The sequence below is a fragment of the Mastigoproctus giganteus genome, chromosome 2 (genome assembly GCF_048544385.1).
Source record: "Mastigoproctus giganteus isolate SK-2022 chromosome 2, ASM4854438v1, whole genome shotgun sequence".
Classification (NCBI taxonomy): Eukaryota; Metazoa; Arthropoda; class Arachnida; order Uropygi; family Thelyphonidae; genus Mastigoproctus; species Mastigoproctus giganteus.
In genome coordinates this window covers 25,505,085-25,518,961 of record NC_143576.1, presented here as the reverse complement: position 1 = coordinate 25,518,961, position 13,877 = coordinate 25,505,085, and the positions used below count along the sequence as shown (strand labels likewise).

Below are 13,877 nucleotides of genomic sequence, written 5' to 3'. Positions count from 1 at the left end.
GGTTGTGACCTCCAGAAATGTGCTTTAGAAAAATATCACAAAATATTTAAAATTGGTTCTTATAACAGAACATATGATAACGATGAAAGTGTAGTGCATTTTAATGATTTGAATTGGTAACTAATATAATTTACACTATAAAAAAATGACCAAAAAGAGAGTTATCTAGCGAAAATTTCAACTTCTGAGGTCGTTGAACAAATTACCAAAAACAATGTGTTATTGGGTTCACATTACGATATTTTCACGATATAATGGTGTCTCTGGAACGGATTAATATCATAAAGTGGAATGCACTGTATTGTATAGCTACACACATGATTTGAAATGCAGTATTTATGAATGTTTAACATTCATTTTTTGCAATTAATGTTCATATTTTTGATTTTGTTGAGACTTGATACTTGAAAAAAAAAAAAAAAAAAAAACTCGTAAACCCAGGTACTCATAAAGCGGGAGCTGCCTGTAATTCCAAATTCAGATCACTTAATTCACTGGTAAAATCTGCCAAAAAAGCCAGATCACACAACCACTCAGTACCTTGTAACTGCTCAAATTTTTAATTTCATTCAGCAAATTTCAAAATCTCTGTAGAGACTTACTCTGACTCAGTCACCTCACATCTGTGTGTAATATCAGATCTGGTTCATTTTCATCGAGTTGCATTTTGAAAAGTCTCCTTTGAAGAGATTGTCCCCCGATGGAATTCACAATTTTGAAAGCTAAGTTCATAACACTTTTAGAATTTAATCTTTTGCTGGCTAACACTTGTTGGTGGTAACTCAAAAAAATCTGAGAATTCATCCTTTTATGAATCCGTTAAGATGCCCCATCATTGCTTTAGCTCCATCTGTTGTTATTGATACGAGCTTAAATAGTGGTAATTTAATTTTTTCAATAAAATTTTTGAATACATTAAATATATCAAGACCTCTAGTTCTTTCTTTTAACAAAAACTTACCCAGCAGTTCTTCTCTAGTGGCAGAATCATCAAAAACCATACGAACAAAAACAAGCAATTGAGCTGTATCACTGACATCTCTAGATTCATCCAGTTGTAAAGAAAAGGACACACAATTAGCAATATGAGCACGCAATTGTTCGATCACATTTTTACTCATATTTTCGATGCATCGCTTCACAGTATTTCAAGATAATTGCAGATCTTGAAGAGCACCTTTATTTCAATTTTTTTCTTAAAATTTTCAAAAAAGGGAATCTGTTATTTCTACAAATGTGTCTTTGATGAATTGACCATCAGAAAATGGTTTGCATTTTTTTTGCAAGAAGATGACTCACTTTAATTGATGGTCTTTAGTGCTTTAGATTGTAAATTAGGTGTCACAAAGAAATTTTGTTGTGTGAATAATCTGGATTTAAGTACTTTTAAGTTATTTTTTCTAAGGTCACTATTAGGCAGAAAATCTGATTGGTATTTACTTGGAGTGCCTTTTTAAATATCCTTTTTTGAGTATAGCCATGGAAGCATTGCAAATTCAACAACATTTTTCTTTTATCATTACAAAAAAGTATTCTAGTTCCTACTCTTGATGAAAATGATACATTTTACCCTTTTTCGTAGTATTCATTTTAAATCAAATCAAATTAACAGTATAAGTACTGTCCAGTTATTAATATTAAGTAAGCTAAATAAGAATTTCACACATACACATGCTCTCCCCAACGTAATTGCATGAATTTTCACTAGACAAGCCTAGCAGCTGCGTGGCAACGAGTATGTTGTTATTTGGTTTTTAGGAGCATTAGCAACTAAGGCCATATTGCTCCGGGGATATGCGGTGGTCATTCCCTGACCTTTCCCCATCCTTCGTATTTGGTGGGAATGGGCTCGAACCCCGGTCTTATCAAGAAGCATGTGTTACGCCCTGGTGCTCCTGCCCACCTGGCTACGGAGGCGCCGGCAACGAGTAGTCTTGTCGCTTATTACAATGGATTTGTAATAAGCGTATGCAGTGGGACTCTTAATAATAATAATAACATTTAGATTTTGACTAATTTTTATTATTATTATTAGCCATATGGTGCAAGGAAGCCTGAGGCTTCTGCTGCGCCAGCCAAAAGAGAAAAAATTTCTGAATTACCCTGAGTGAGAGAGAGAGAGAACGAACAAGAGTCAGAAGTAGAAGGGCATCACCAAGGAAGAGAAGAATGATGATATCTAGCTCAGGACCATGGGTGTGCCAAACCCACACTCACCAGATGTGAGCCCCTGGGAACCTTTTTTATATATATTTAAAATTCGTCGTGATCAACTAAAATTAAAGCCACGATCGACTTGTTGGCCACCCCTGTCCTAGAATATTGGGTTCTTAGATGGCTCAATAGTAAGCTTCATTTTCCCCATACAATATTCAGGCAATGACTTTATGAAAACTTAAAAACAATGCCTCTGCAATAGATAATCAACGAGTCTGGAGTCATGCTTCTTGCAGAGTTAATTACTTCTGCATGCAATTCACCAAACTTAGCCAATATAATAACTGCTCCCAAAAGAGAAAATTCAAGAAACCATCAATTCAAATCCAAGCTCTCCAGACTCAAACAAATGGACAGGATGTTCCACAATGCATTCCTTCACCTCATAAATCATCGCAACATTGATTGCAAAAGTTTAATCAACTCTGAAGCCTACACGAGTCAGATATCTGATAAAATTAAGAGAAATAAAAACAGCAGCCTGACTTCAACCCAATAACTGCAACTGAAAGGCAAATGTGCTGTTCTACAAATCTTTTTATTATTCAAAATATTCAAAAGTGTGTCTTGTAGAAGAATCATGTTACATTGTTTTTGAATTTGAATATTGTGAAAGATTATTGTGAAACATTATTAAGAATATAGAAGAAAATGTCCTGATGCAAGATATTATGCCATGTTGAAAGAGAAATTTAAACTGACTATTCACAGTAAATATAGAGTTTTTTGTCAAAAAATTTTGTAGTCAGTGATTTGCTGTTCTTCTGCACTATGACAATACTTGATCTCATTTAGCTACAGTAACCATTGAAATGATTCAGAAACTTCATTTTGAACTTATTCCTCACCCACCATACAATCCAGACCTCACTCCTTCATACCTGGTCCTCTCAAATAAAGCATTACATGGGCATTAATTTTAAAATGACAACAAAGTAGAAGAAATGGTGCACAAGCTTCATGAACAATCAAAAGTTTTTTTTCTTCAATGTCATTAAGAAACTTGTGGACCGATGTCTACATTAAAAATTAATACTAAAATATTTGTATATTTTCCTTTTCTTGATTTAATAAAAAATTGCCTTTAACTCTGATTTACCCTTGTGTATTCTAAACAGAAGTATGTGTACATGGGTAATGCATAATTTTATAAACTTAAATTTGGAAGAGACTAATAGTTTTGTGTTTATATTTTATGTATAGGTTTTTTTTTTTTTTCAGCAAAATTAATAAAACTTTTGTTTCAAATTTTGTGAAAATATGAGATGTAAAAAGACATTTGTAAATATTCAATTTTTCATAAAAAAAAATTAAAAATTCCATTTAATAAGAATTTCAATCCATTAATAAAAGATAATTCATTAGTTTACTCTCAGCAGAATTCAGAAAACCAAATAAAAAAGAAAATTTTGGATCTGTCAGACTACATGCCACCATTATTATTATGATTGGTAGAGCTACTGCTGATAGGTTAATATTAAGTTTTGGTTTGCCTCAAAGGAAAAAAAACTGAGGTTTATGGAAGAGAATTACTAGTAAAACTTTACAATTTTTACAAATTTTGAAATGACTTGATTTGGAAAATTTATTAAATATTTCTATAAAAGATAACCTCTTCAATTGCTTAATTTAAGGCCATTTCCAGGCTTGATGTGAAAGATTTCCTACAGTGAACTGACAAACACAAGAATTAAAATAATAATTTAATATAATATTTATATAAATAAGAATAAACACTGAATAGAATAAAAGTAAATACAAATAACTAAAGAAGAAAACTAAAAAGATTGGTGAATAAAAGTGCTAAAATTAAAACGAGTATCCAGTGGGCCGGTGTGGTTATATTTTTGTACATATATTTATATTTTGTTTATATATTTCAATTTCTGTGATTTACAGACTTACTGGAGGCAACACAAGGCAAATTTTCCACACTACTACAAATTAAATTTCCAAAAACCTTTTCACTCCATCCTAGTGCCCATTGCTTACTACTTTTCATTGCAGGCACGGTGAGAGTCATTGTCTTGTTGTGCAAGCATTGTCATAAATGCTTGCACAACAAGCCCTTGTTTGTGTAAGGTATATTTAAAAAAAAAAAAAAAAGTTACGAAATATGAGAACAGGAAATCCACAATCTGCAAAGGCCTATTGTATTGCCTATCCAAATAATATTAGCTTTCTTTTTTTACATCTCTTTATTTTTTGACTCTGAATTGATAGTAGTTTAGTATAATATAAAATATGACTAATTTTTTATGTACAGCAAAGATAAGACAAATTTTCTTTGCATTTCTAGTAATACATTCTATGAAGTTGCATTATTTTGGTGTGGTTCCATTTCAAATAGCATGGTGGTAATGCTTCTCAGTGTTCTTACTGGTAAGTGATGAGTTAAAATATGTTTCATGATCTCTTGCAGAAATGATATGCACATACACCATAAGAAACTTCTTTTTTTTTTTGAAATGCAGAAGACTGAAAAATATTGGCTGTGCTATTAGTATTGGTAGTGGTAAATGATGAAACCAGTCAAACTTAAAAAGGCCGCCGTAGCCTAGTGGTTAGGCGTGCGGGTGCATAAGTACACGTGCCTTGAGTGACCGGGGTTCAAGCCCGTGACTGCTGAATATGGTGCTGTTTCTTGTATTCTATCTTGTGAACTCCTCTGACCGTTTGGTCGTCCCGGAGTATAAACAGAAAATTTATTTATTTATTTATTATTTATACAGCTTCAGAAAAAAAAAAGCTCTCACATCGCCTGCCCATTCCCTCCAATAGTTTGACTAGTTCATCCTTGAATTTATTCAAACTACCCATTTCCACAACAACAGATGGAAGTTCCAACAGTCATCTTCCCACTGGCTGAAGCAAACTTCTGCACATCTATCCTGCAACCATCTATCCTCAGTTTGAAATTATGTTCCCCCATATGTAGTCTGAGCAAGAGGAAGAATTGTGTCAGCATTGAGCTTGCCCAATCTTGATGCCACACTGCCTCAATATCATTAGCAAATGTACTTGCACTCCTTCTATTTAAGTGTACCCATCCCTGTAAGAACAGTCTCTCCTGTTAACAAATTTAAAGTATTAGTATTAGCCACGTGGTGCAAGGAAGCCTATGGCTTATGCTGCACTAGCCCAAAAAAATAATAATAAATAAATAAAATTAAATAAAATAATAATAAGAAGAATAAAATTTTAAAAAATAATAAGAGAAAACAAAATAGACAACCTATGAGTTTCCCCCCTCCCGTAGGTAATTCTTCAGAGTGACCTAGATAGACTTCAGTGATGGTCAGAAAAATGGCAGCTATGCTTTAATCCAGCTGACCTTTGAATTTCCCCAAACTGTCAGCCGCTAACACCCATGTAGGTAACTTATTCCAGTAATTTATAACTTGCTGCCTAAAATAAAACTTCCTGCAATCCAGTCTAAACATCTCCCCCCTTAACTTGAAATTATGGCCCCTAGTTCTAGTACCTTTTATAACCATGAAAATTTCAACCTCATTCATTTTACTTTTGCCTCTCAGAGCATTAAACACCTCAATTAAGTCTCCTCTAAGGTGCCTAGTTTCCAAGCTCTGCAACCCACATATTCGAAGTCTTTCCTCATATGAACGACCTTTTGCCGATCTCACCAGGCAAGTTACCCATCTTTGGACCCTTTCAAGAAGTAAATGTCTTTCTTGGTGCGGTCTCCATACTTGAACGCAGTATTCCAAGTGTGGTCTAACAATAACTTTATATAATTAGATTATGACGTCCTTATCTCTACTAACAATTATTCGATAAATCTTCGATAGGATGCCATAGGCCTTCCTTGAAACCTGTCTACAATGCTTGGAGAAATTCATGTCTGACTGTATCATAACACAAGTTCCCTAGACAAGACTTCCTCTTAACAAACCCATGCTGTGTCTGAATTATTACTGCAGTCTTGTCTAGATGATCCTGCAATGCTTCTTTAACCAGTGACTCCATTATTTTCCCCGGAACAGAAGTTAAACTAGCAGGTCTGTAATTACTCGTGTCACTCATTTTTCCCCTTTGTGAATTGGGGATACATTTGCACATTTTCAGTCTGTGAGGACCTTCCCTGAGTTCAAGGATGCTCTCATAACTATGGCTAAGGGTTTGCTTACTTCCTTTGCTGCCTCACTTAATATACCGTATTTCCCCATGTATAAGATGCATAAAAAATTTGAAAAATTTTGAAAAATTTGGGGTCTAAAAACTGGGTGTGTCTTATACAGTGGTTGTAGATTTTTTTACTTGCATTTCCTGGTTTTTCGCGCTTGTTGTCTTTGCGCTCATTGTTTCACACTGTTACCGGTATATTAGGTTACGTTTTGCCATGTTCTGCTCAGAAATGGCGCAGAAAAGATTTTCATACAGTGCTGAATTCAAGTTAAAAGTGATCCAGTTTGCAAAGAATATTTGCTGATACTATCAAGGCAGTGTTAGATGGGTTGGAAAACTGCTAGCTTGGGGGGGAGACAAAGACTAATAGATCAACAGTAGCCACTAGCAGAGGTGAAAGAGATTCTTGCACTGCTTCTATTGGAATGAGCAGAAGCCTGAAAAACAAGATGCAGGATATTTCAGATACTGCTGGGAGTCATTGCGGTACAAGTAAACACACCGGTTGTGTTAGGGTAGCTAAGAATAAGAAAAGGTGCATGTATACTTGCATGTACACCAATGCTAGGAGTTTGGTAAATAAATTTGATGAATTTGAGGCATTGCTCAAAACATCAAAGGCAGATATTGTTGGGATATCAGAGACGTGGTGTCACACAGATATAAGGAATGCAGAACTGGAATTTGGGGAGTACAATGTGTACAGAAAGGATAGACAGGATAGGAAGGGAGGAGGGGTTATGCTATTAGTTAAGAAACACATAAAATCCAAGGAAGTGAAGCCAGTTGATATCTGTGAACAGTGCAGTGTCGAGTCAGTTTGGTGTGACATAAGCATTGGGAGATCAAAATTGAGAGTAGGAGTGTGCTATAGGCCTAATGACTCTGATGAGTATAATAAAAAACTGTACAGGGAAATAGAGTGGGCCAGTCAATCAGAGAGTCTTATAATGGGGGATTTTAATTTCCCAGATATTGACTGGAATTTGTGGGTTGGTCACTCACATACTAGCAAGGCTTTTGTGGAATTATTGGATGATTGTTTTCTACATCAGCATGTTCGGGAGGAAACTAGAGGGAGTAATACTCTTGATTTGATTATCAGTAGTGATTCTTCATGCATTAAGAATCTGCAGATAAAGGAACCACTAGGTAGCAGTGATTACAGTGTGTTGAAGTAGGATTTACTCAAAGAGGTAACTACCATCAGAGGAAAAGGGAAGGGTTTTTGCTTTCGTAAAGGCGACTACAATGGTCTGAGACCGTATTTAAATTCTATACAGTGGGACCAACTAATGATGATGTTACCAACAGCAAATTCAAAATGGGAAGCATTCAAAGAACTTATCTTGGAAGCTACTAGGCTTTACATACCAACTAAGAAATATTGTTCAAGGTTTAGGCCTAAATGTATGTCAGATGAACGGGATACATATAAATTAATGGGTGACATGGAAGCCTATGATAGATATAAGCTGGTCTGTAACCAAGTCACTAAGGAGATTAGGCAGGCAAAGGCATGTTATGAGAAATCCTTGGCAAAGGATGCAAAGAAAAACAGAAAAGAGTTCTTTACCTATGTAAACTCTAGAAGGAAAGGGATGAATCAGATTGGTCCACTGGATATTGATGGTTCAACAGTTGAGTATACTGCTCAGGTGGCTAACAAACTAAACAAGATGATTTTGTAATAACTGAGAGGAAAGTGGAGGAGAAATTGTTGAGGATAAACATAAAAAAGGCACCCGTGGTGGATGGGATCTATCCAGTTATATTAAAGGAGGCAGCAAAGGAAGTAAGCAAGCCCCTAGCCATAATTTATGAGAGCTTCTTTGGACTCGGGGAGGTACCCATAGACTGGAGATGTGCAAACCAAACCCCAATACACAAAGGAGGACAAAGGCTGACACAAGTAATTATAGACCTATGAGTTTAACTTCTGTTCCAGGAAAATTAATGGAGGCACTAGTTAAAGCAGCACTGCAGGATCATCTAGACAAGATTTCAGTTATAGCTCGGACACAGCATGGTTTTGTTAAGGGAAAGTCTTGCCTGACCAATTTGATTGGATACTGTGATGCAGGCACAAAAGAACTAGATGCAGGGAATAATTTGATATTATATATTTGGATCTTAGAAAGGCTTTTAATACTGTTGCACATGGAAGACTGCTGCACAAGTTGGAGCAGTGTGGCATTGGAGGCAAATTGCTGCTATGGATAAAGGGATGGTTGAGGAGGAGAATACAGAGAGTGGTAATCAATGGACACTGTTCATCTTGGACTAATGTTATTAATGGAGTTCCTCAGGGTTCAGTGGGTCCATTGTTGTTTTCTGTATTTATAAATGATATTGATGATGGTATATTAAACTTAATGTCCAAGTTTGCAGATGTTATAAAGGTTGGCAGGGTTGTTAAGGACACTACTGATGCTATGCTGCTGCAACAGGATCTGGAAAGGTTGAGCAGATGGGCTGAGAGGTGGCAAATGAAGTTTAACATTGACAAATGTAAAGTACTACATATGGGAAATAGTAACCCCAGAGCAACGTATCAACTCTGTGGTACTACACTGACAGTGGTAGAGAATGAAAAGGACCTGGGGTAATTGTTCAGGCAGATATGAAGTTCTCTGAACAGTTCAGATGGGCTGCAAGAGTAGCTCATGGTGCCTTGTCAATGATATACAGGAATTTTTCTAGCAGGGATAAGGAGGTGATTATTCCCTTGTATAAGGCAATGGTCAGGCCACACCTTGAGTACTGTATGCAGGTCTGGAGGCCTCATTTGAAGAAGGATGTAGAGCTGCTGGAACGAGTACAGAAAAGGGCAACAAGATTAGTGAATGGAACAAAGGGTTGCTCTAACAAAGAAAGGCTTAAGTTTTTCAAATTACAGTGTCTGGAGACTAGGCCCCAGCGAGGTGCCTAGTCTCCAGACTATTTGCGGAGTATTTTTGATTTTGCTTTGGAGGTAAGTAAGATGGGGTGTGAATGACAGATTTAGATTTTTATCTAGCAAAATACCAAGATATTTAAGTTCAGTGGAAAGCTTAATTGTTGTTTCCTGAATCTTTATCTGGGGTGGTCTTCTGATATTGAGAGAACCTTTAAGTAGGATGGAACAGGTTTTTGTTGGTGGATATCTTTAAGTGGTTTTGGGTGGCCCAGTCTTGTAGGATATTTATAGCATGGTTTGCAGAAATCTCTAGTTGAGCTCTTGAGTTTGCCGCCAACATCAGGATCAGGTCATCCGCGTAGGCCTGTGATCTCGCATCACCAATGTCAAGGTTCAGAAAGCTGTCGAGCAAGAGAAGTGGGCCAAGTACTGAGCCATGTGGGCATCCTCTATAGACTGAGCAGTACGGAGCACTGACGGTTACTCTTCTGTTTGCGAGATAAGTTTTTATACAATTGTACAAATTAGCTGGTAGTTTTGCTTTCCGGAGTCTGCCGAGGACGCTTGGCCACCAGAGGTAGTCAAACGCCCCGGCAAAATCTACTGAAATGACAATGACAAGGAAGTATTTATGATTGGTAGTGGTATCTGCTTTGATGATATTCTCTAAGGCATCCACCGTGGAGCATCCCCTTCGAAAGCTGTATTGGTTTTCAGAGTGAAGGCCAGCCTTGGGGTAATGAATTTCAATCTATTGCTTAGAAGATGTTCTAGGAGTTTGCTTAGTATGGATAGAAGAGCGATGGGCCGGTATGACTCCAGAAGGTCTTAGGGTTTTGTCCTGGATCCTTGAGAATAAGCCTTAATTTTGCAGATCTCCATACTGCTGGGAAATGGCCTGCTTCAAGGCAATGGTTGAAGAGGTTTAAGATCTCATTTGGGATGGTTTCAACAGCCTTCTTTATGATCTCGGGCTCCAGAATATCTTCTCCTGGATATTTCTTGTTTTTTATTTTTCCTGCAGCAGTGTCCAGTTCTTCCTTGGTGAAGCGGTCTTCCACTTGGGCCGTGGTGTATGTGCTGTTTTCCTCACATAGTAGTATTTGCTCTGGGGTGTTTGGTGGCGTGTGTTGAAGGAACATGGCGTCAAGGATGTTATTTATAGATTCGGACCATATCTTTGTATATGTGCCTTGTGGCATCTTGGTGGCTGGGATGACTTCTACCCTGGGGAGTTTGTGATCACTCTGTAGACCACTCCCCGTGGAGCAGAATTTCCAACTGTAGAGATTAGGTGTTCCCAGGAACGCTTCTTCCTTTGTTTAATCAGGGCTGTGTATTCATTTCTTGCCATTCAGTACTGCTGCTTGAGATACTCTACTTCCACCTCCGGCCATGTCCGTCTTGCGCGTTGAAAATTTTTCCGTAAACCTCCGGGTGTAAACCTCCCATCGCAGTTGTTGGAAAACTCTGGGCATCACCAGGATATGGCTCCAAGAGAAGGTTTCTTCCTTTTAATAGAGTTATTTGAGGTTTCAGTGACTAGGCTTACAATTGCCTTTTGGTGCTGGTCTGGGTCCAGTCCAACTGTGCTGAGAGAGCCGGTGGCCATGATAAGTGAATCCTTAAATTCACTCACCATGGAGCAGAATTTCCAACTGTAGAGACTAGGTGCTCCCAGGAGCACTTCTTCCTTTGTTTAATCAGGGCTGTGTATTCATTTCTTGCTGTTCAGTACTGCTGCTTGAGATACTCTACTTCCACCTCCGGCCATGTCCGTCTTGCGCGTTGAAAATTTTTCCGTCGGGTGTAAACTTCCCGTTGCAGTTGTTGGAGCTCTGGGCATCACCAGGATATGGCTCCAAGAGAAGGTTTCTTCCTTTTAATAGAGTTATTTGAGGTTTCAGTGACTAGGCTTACAATTGCCTTTTTGGTGCTGGTCTGGGTCCAGTCCAACTGTGCTGAGAGAGCGGGTGGCCATGATCAGTGAATCCTTAAATTGCTGCCAGTTTGCCTTGTCAACTGCAAATCTATGGAGAGTTTGCCTTATAATTGGTTGTTGGCTTACTGATCGATGCATTTGGAAAGTTATTACATGGTGGTCCAAGGTGGTCCTGCTTTCTCTAACTGTCCAGGATGAAAGGTGTTGTGCAACGGATCTTGTGGCCAGGGTGATATCAATTGTGGCTTCCCGCATTGTACTAGAGAAGGTCGGTAGGTTATTTGGTTGGTTGAGAATTGAGAAACAACTGTTTGAAAGATATTCTTCCAGTCTTTATCCGGTGTTTGTACCTCGTCTATTTTGAGTTTCGCTGAACCACGCTGGCAACCTGCAGTTTACGTCTGCAGCAATGATTATTTTCGCATTTGGAAATTCCAGTGAGATGCTTTGTAAGTATCTAATAATCAGGAGAATATCCTCTCCTGGCCAAGAGTAAAGGGAAACTGCATAAAATTCCCCCAAAGGGATAAGGCTGCCCAGGGAAGGCACTAATGCGGTATTTTGGTGAGAGTGAGATCAGGGTTCCTGACCATGGGGTCTCCCCGTCCACTTGAACGATCTTATAAGTCAACAGATACCCTCTGACTGCTTTACTATGCGAGTATGGCTCTTGAAAAAAGAGGATATCGAGGTTCTCCTCATCTGCCTTTTTCCTCAACTGCACTGCAATTGCTTTAGCTCGTTGGGCATTAATTTGTGCAGCAAATTTTACAGTGGTAGTATTAAATGGTTTAAGGTAAGTCCCCATAATCGAGCCTTAGTTGGCATGTGCTCTTAGCTTTTGTGTAGACCAAGCATTTATTGTCACGGGCGGAATGATCTGCCTGTATTTTCATTGATTTTCATTTTGCGCAAGTGGGTGGGTGGGTCTTCTATTTTAGGGCATGAGTTAAAGTCGTGGCCTCTCTCAGCACAGTGTCTACAGTGGGTTGAGCTTGGATACACATGTGTGTCATGTGCCCAAAATGACAACACTTGTAGCATTTGGGGATCCTGGGTGTTGCCAAGCCCATACTCACCAGATGTGGTCCCCTGGGGTTTGAGGAAAGACAGTTGTTGAATGGATGTGTGGAAATTTGCCTTTAGCCAGCGGGTGGCTGATTTGCGGAACAGAACTTCCATCTTTTGAAGTGAAAGTTGATAGCCTAAATAAAATTAAGGCATAGCTGGACAGGCATTTGGAATGAATGGAGAGGTGAAATGGGAGGTTTTTGTTTTTTTTTTTTTTTGCCGATGCTGCATAAGCTTGCTTTCTTGCATCATATGCCTCTACTAATGCTGTTATGTACTTCCCGATTTGTGCATATCAATGGATGTAAATCCCAGTGGTTTTACTACAGTGACCCACAGTTCAGATGACCCACAGTTGCATGCACATTCTGTACATGCAACTGTGAGTCATTTGAACCTCCCAAAATCCACTTTGGTAGATGTTATTTTGTCACGATGGATATTGGACAGCCTAATGCATGTTATCTGGAAAATGTCATGGTAAAGGTCCAATAGGACGTAGGCCATCAATCTGTCATCCATCCATAGTTTTGCATTCAATAGCAGGCTGCTTCACATAAGCCCAATATCATAGTTAACAATGTGAAATGATATTTGAAGTGGTGTCATTTCTGACATTCGTGGACTCCAGATCAGTGGCAGAGGATACCATTTATAGAGTTCCAGTCTGATTGTCGCTTTCTGGGGTTGAGATTGCTTGAAGACATTTCCTGTCATAGTATGTCAAGTAGAACACAAAACTTGGTGGAGATAGTCCAATAGCATAGGGCTGAAAGTCATACAGGACTGATCTGTGGGAAGTGGTCTCAAAAAAGTTGGACTGGTTGGATCAGTTCCCAAACCTCAATCCCCATTGAACACCTCTGGGCAGAACTGGAGCAATTGGCTCTATAACTGCTTTTCAGGAGAAATGTTGGCAAATCCTGCCTGACACTTACCAGAAGTTGGCAGAAATTATGCATAGGAAGGCTTAGGCTGTCATACAAGCTAAAAGATGACCTGCTATGTGTTAGGTTTTTGAATTAAAAGTCCATTTTGCAATTGCATGTGTGTGTGTGAGTGTGATACTTCTGGTGATGTAGTGCAATTGGCAATAGCCATTGATCTTTAAAGTATAGTAAAAAAGAAAATGCCTTAAAACCTAGCTGTATCATTTCATCTAAGTTCATATTTTCATTTTAGCATTAGCATTAGTATTAGTAGAGGCATATGATGCAAGAAAGCAAGCTTATACAGCATTAGCTAAAAAAAAAAAAAAAAAAAACTTCACATTTCACCCATCCATTCACTCCAAAAGTTTGTCTAGGTTAGCTCTGCCTTGAATTTATTTATGCTGTTGACTTCCACAACAACAAATGGAAATTTGTTCCAACAATCAACCACCGGCTGGCCAAAGGGCAAATTTCCACTCATCTATTCTACAACTGTCTTTCCTCACTTTTAGCATTAGCATTAGTAGAGGCATTTGATGCAAGAAAGCAAGCTTATGCAGCATCAGCCAAAAAAAAAAAAAAAAAAAACCCACTTCCACTTCACCCCTCTGTTCGTTCAAAATACCTGTCCAGCTGAGCCTTAAACTTATTTAGGCTATCAACCTCCACC

General features: G+C 38.2%; 1 protein-coding gene across 5 annotated transcripts in view; it reads left to right on the top strand.

Moving 5' to 3' along the window:
- LOC150089226 (transmembrane 6 superfamily member 1-like) overlaps nucleotides 1–13,877 on the top strand; it is a 160,042-nt gene that overhangs the window by 86,927 nt on the left and 59,238 nt on the right. For all 5 annotated transcript variants that reach the window (XM_090390388.1, XM_090390385.1, XM_090390384.1 and 2 more), the window contains exon 4: nucleotides 4,517–4,599. In XM_090390388.1, the coding sequence (XP_090246514.1) occupies nucleotides 4,517–4,599 (83 nt within the window). The remainder of the gene's footprint in view (nucleotides 1–4,516; nucleotides 4,600–13,877) is intronic.